General features: G+C 30.4%; 1 protein-coding gene across 1 annotated transcript; it reads right to left on the bottom strand.

Moving 5' to 3' along the window:
- Window positions 1–1,070: 1,070 nt before the first annotated feature.
- Window positions 1,071–3,346, bottom strand: LOC107929415 (isoflavone reductase homolog). Its single transcript, XM_016860831.2, has 4 exons — window positions 2,851–3,346; window positions 2,183–2,423; window positions 1,448–1,651; window positions 1,071–1,379 (listed from the first exon to the last, which is right to left on the bottom strand). Exons 1-4 carry the CDS (start codon window positions 3,178–3,180, stop codon window positions 1,216–1,218), a joined length of 939 nt encoding a protein of 312 aa, XP_016716320.1. The 5' UTR covers window positions 3,181–3,346; the 3' UTR covers window positions 1,071–1,215.
- Between the last annotated feature and the right edge of the window lie 356 nt (window positions 3,347–3,702).

Here is a 3,702-nt window from a genome sequence, read left to right as displayed (position 1 = left end):
ACAACCCATCGTTGTCAAAGATGAGTATTAATTTCAGCACTTATTTTCTTCCTACAGTAGTTGAGAATCAATGTTTGAAACTACATCCTATTTTTTTCCTTAAAATAAAATAGGGGTATTATTAGGTTATTTATAGTCATGCATAAGTCTGGAAACAAACAGCCAAATTACCATCTATTAATTTCACCTTAATTTAATTAGATTAAGGGATAACATCTCTTTCTTAATTTTAATATTTCAATCATTGAATTTATTTATATAATTGTACTTGTCATTCTCATCAATTTTCGAACTGATTTGATATCTCTATCATATTGATCTAAAATATTTATTGAACAATTGAAAACTTGTTACATAAATTATAAAATATAACGGTTAATTCGTTAAAATGTGAATCGTATAAAAAATTAAAGAAGGATGTAAAATCACTTTAATTTTACACCAATATTAATAGATTCTTCTCTCTTAAATTAAATAAAAAATTATTGGATAAAAAATTTTAAGAGTGATATATATATATATACATATTATATTTATTGTGTAATAAAAATAAATAGATATGTGTGGTAATTAAAATTGCTTTTTTTTTCTTTAATAGAAACATGGGTTGAATTATTAAAATTTTAATATAATAGACATGATAGTTCAGCGTAGTAATTTAAGTATACTTTAATTTTAGCATGGACAATTTTTTTTAAAGGTTTTTATGAACATTTTTAATTTTAATTTTTTAATTACTTTTTAAAATTTTTATAAATTATACATAGATTATCACGAGATTAATCACATTAATTTCATTAAAATTTTAAAGTTTAATCAATTTTTTTTCAAAAAAATAATTTAACTAAAATTTTAAAATTAAAAGCCAAAATAATCTAAAAAGAAGAGATCAAAGTGACATAATGGACTAAATTTATTATTATGTCTTAAATAATTTAATAAAGAATTTTAAGGTCCTACATATTATATTTATGGTATAACAAAAGAAATAAAGAAATAAGTTTTTCTTTTAAGAAAATGGATATGAGAGTATATCAGAAAAGGAAAAAAAAAAGAAAAAGAAAAAGAAATACATGAAAGTCATGAATTTGATTTGATTTGAGGTGGAAAAAGTTATGAATTCCTATATGAGGGAAGACGTGAGCAATATTCCGGTAGATATCCCTTATTTTGTTTGGCTGAAGTGAAAGTCATCGATTCTTACATTAGTTTGATTTAAACATAAATTTTCATGTAATCATCCATGCGAGTGTACTCCACTTGTGGATAAAGCTTTGAAGCTTCTTCACTTCCTTCTCCTATTTCAAAGTTGGTTAAGCAGCCTTCGTAGAATATGTGGTAGAAATGCCCTACCCCTACCTGCCCTGCCAAGTCAAACCCTGCATTCATTACACACATCACATCAGTACTATTATCTCATACATGCATACACACATACATTCCGTACCTTTCATGGAGGCTAAGAAATCATCTGCAGAAATGCTGATTTTGTCTAGTTTGTTCCCACTGAGGGTCTCCCATTTCTGGATTAGCTCGGATTGTGTGAGGATGTTATGTGGGGGCCTTATGTACAATGTTTTGTTCAACGTTGTGGGATCATCTATTGCTTTTATCGTGTATGTGGCAACATCCTCTTCGTCCGTAAAAGCCACTGTATTTATATGTTGATTGATTGATTAATTAATGGAAGTGTTTGTTGCATTCAATAAATAAAGAGTAAACTACAAAAATAATCACTTTTGTTTGCTTCATATTACATTTTAGTCACTTATATTTGAAATGTTATGTTTTAGTCATTTATGTTATCGTTTTGTTACAAAGTGGTCACTCTACCGTTAAGATCCGTTACCTCCCTAACGGCGGTCCTACGTGGCAGTCCAAATGGGTTTTAAATACCTACTTGGATATTTAGTTGTTGTGACAAAAATAGGTTTTTAATTAAATAAATTTAATTTGGACCGTCACATAAGACATCCAAGTTGGCATTTAAAACCCATTTGGACTGCCATGTAGGACCGCCGTTAGAGAAGTAATGGAGCTTAACGGTAAAGTGACCACTTCGTAACAAAACGATAACATAAGTGACTAAAACGTAACATTTCAAACATAAGTGGCTAAAATGTAATGTGAAGCAAACAAAAGTGACTATTTTTGTAATTTACCCATAAATAAATAAAAGTACCTTTAACATTTCCGTCACCGTAAAGATAAACCTTGTCTTTAGGAGGAGTGAGCCTTCCAAGCTGAGAAAGGTTGCCCACAAAGTAACCGGCAAAGCAGTTGGCAATAACGTAGGTGGAGGGGATGTTGGCCTCTTCAATTGCTTTTCTCACTACCATTTTTTCATCAAATGTTACTCTTCCTGGTTCAAGTGCATGTCCCATCCGTGCTGGATCCATACCAAACTCCGATGGCAAAAATCGCTGCATTTATATATTATATTCTAATTAATTTACTATTATACTTCATGTTACTAAATTATTAGTAAATTTATATTTTGATCACTTAAATTTAAAAAATTATAAAATGATCATTAAATTATTCGAAAATTTTTATTTAAGTAATTGAACTATTTAAAATTTTTTATTTAAGTTTCTGAATTGTTAAGTTTTTTAAAAAAAATCCGATTAGCGAGCTTCAAGTAGTGATTCGATGATTAGTGTGGTAAATCAATACTCATCGACAAATAAAAGAACATACATTTGATCCAGTCGATCTGACAATCAATGTCGCATATCGAAGAAGAAATTTATTTAAATTTTAATTCACAAATTCGTGACATTTAAAGTTATTTCATGCAAAAAAATTAATCTGTACAAAAAAAAAAAGTAAAACGCGGAAATTAAATACCTTAACATTCCCAGCTTCTCTGATGGCTTCCACAAGCTTGAGCTGCAACAAAATATTGTGGCTGCGAAAATGCACACCAGACATGGTGCAAATAACAACTTCAACTTGCTTAACAGCGTCGACCAAGCTTTTATGATCATTAAAAGAGCCCTCGATTAGGTGAGCCCCTTGTTTCTTGAAGGAGAGTAAGATCTGCAGCTTATCAATGTCCAGTCCAATCTCTGGGCGTTGAAGGACATAGGTTTCATGCCCCTCTGCCAAGCTTGCCTTCACGATCCTCCGGCCAATATACCCTGTTCCCCCCACCACTAGAACCTTGCTCTTCCCCATTTTGTATTTATATATGTTCACTCTTTTGTTTCTCTTGCTTTCTGCGAAGGGCTGTTGTATATATAATGAATTGGGAGTCTACCCTCCTTTTATTCTTGTTTCTCACTTCTATAAAACAAATATGGGAAAAATGAGGTCAGCTTCATGGATTTATTATCCATGCCTTACGTCTGAAGTTTGATTTGGCTTGTAATATATCACACCCTATGGACTTTTATCAAAGTTTTACCAATGATTGATTGCGACAGCAAATGTTTTAAGCATACTCCTTCCACGTATTATATATATCTTAATTTTTCTTATAAAAAAAATTATCATATATCTTTATCTATATCAAAAGTTGCTTTTACCACTAAACTATAATTTAGATTTAATTATGTTTTTGTTTATTAATGGTGAGGGTGAGTTTTATTTTAAAATATTGGATAGATCACAGTGGGTTGGTGTGTTAGGTGCTGAGTATTGACCACTTGGATTGCAATTTCTGTTGAGATCTTAATTCACCCTTAATTAGGGCTTAAG

This window comes from Gossypium hirsutum, chromosome A08 (genome assembly GCF_007990345.1).
Source record: "Gossypium hirsutum isolate 1008001.06 chromosome A08, Gossypium_hirsutum_v2.1, whole genome shotgun sequence".
NCBI lineage: Eukaryota > Viridiplantae > Streptophyta > Magnoliopsida > Malvales > Malvaceae > Gossypium > Gossypium hirsutum.
The sequence above is the reverse complement of the archived record's forward strand: the minus strand, read 5'-3'. Positions and strand labels throughout refer to the sequence as shown.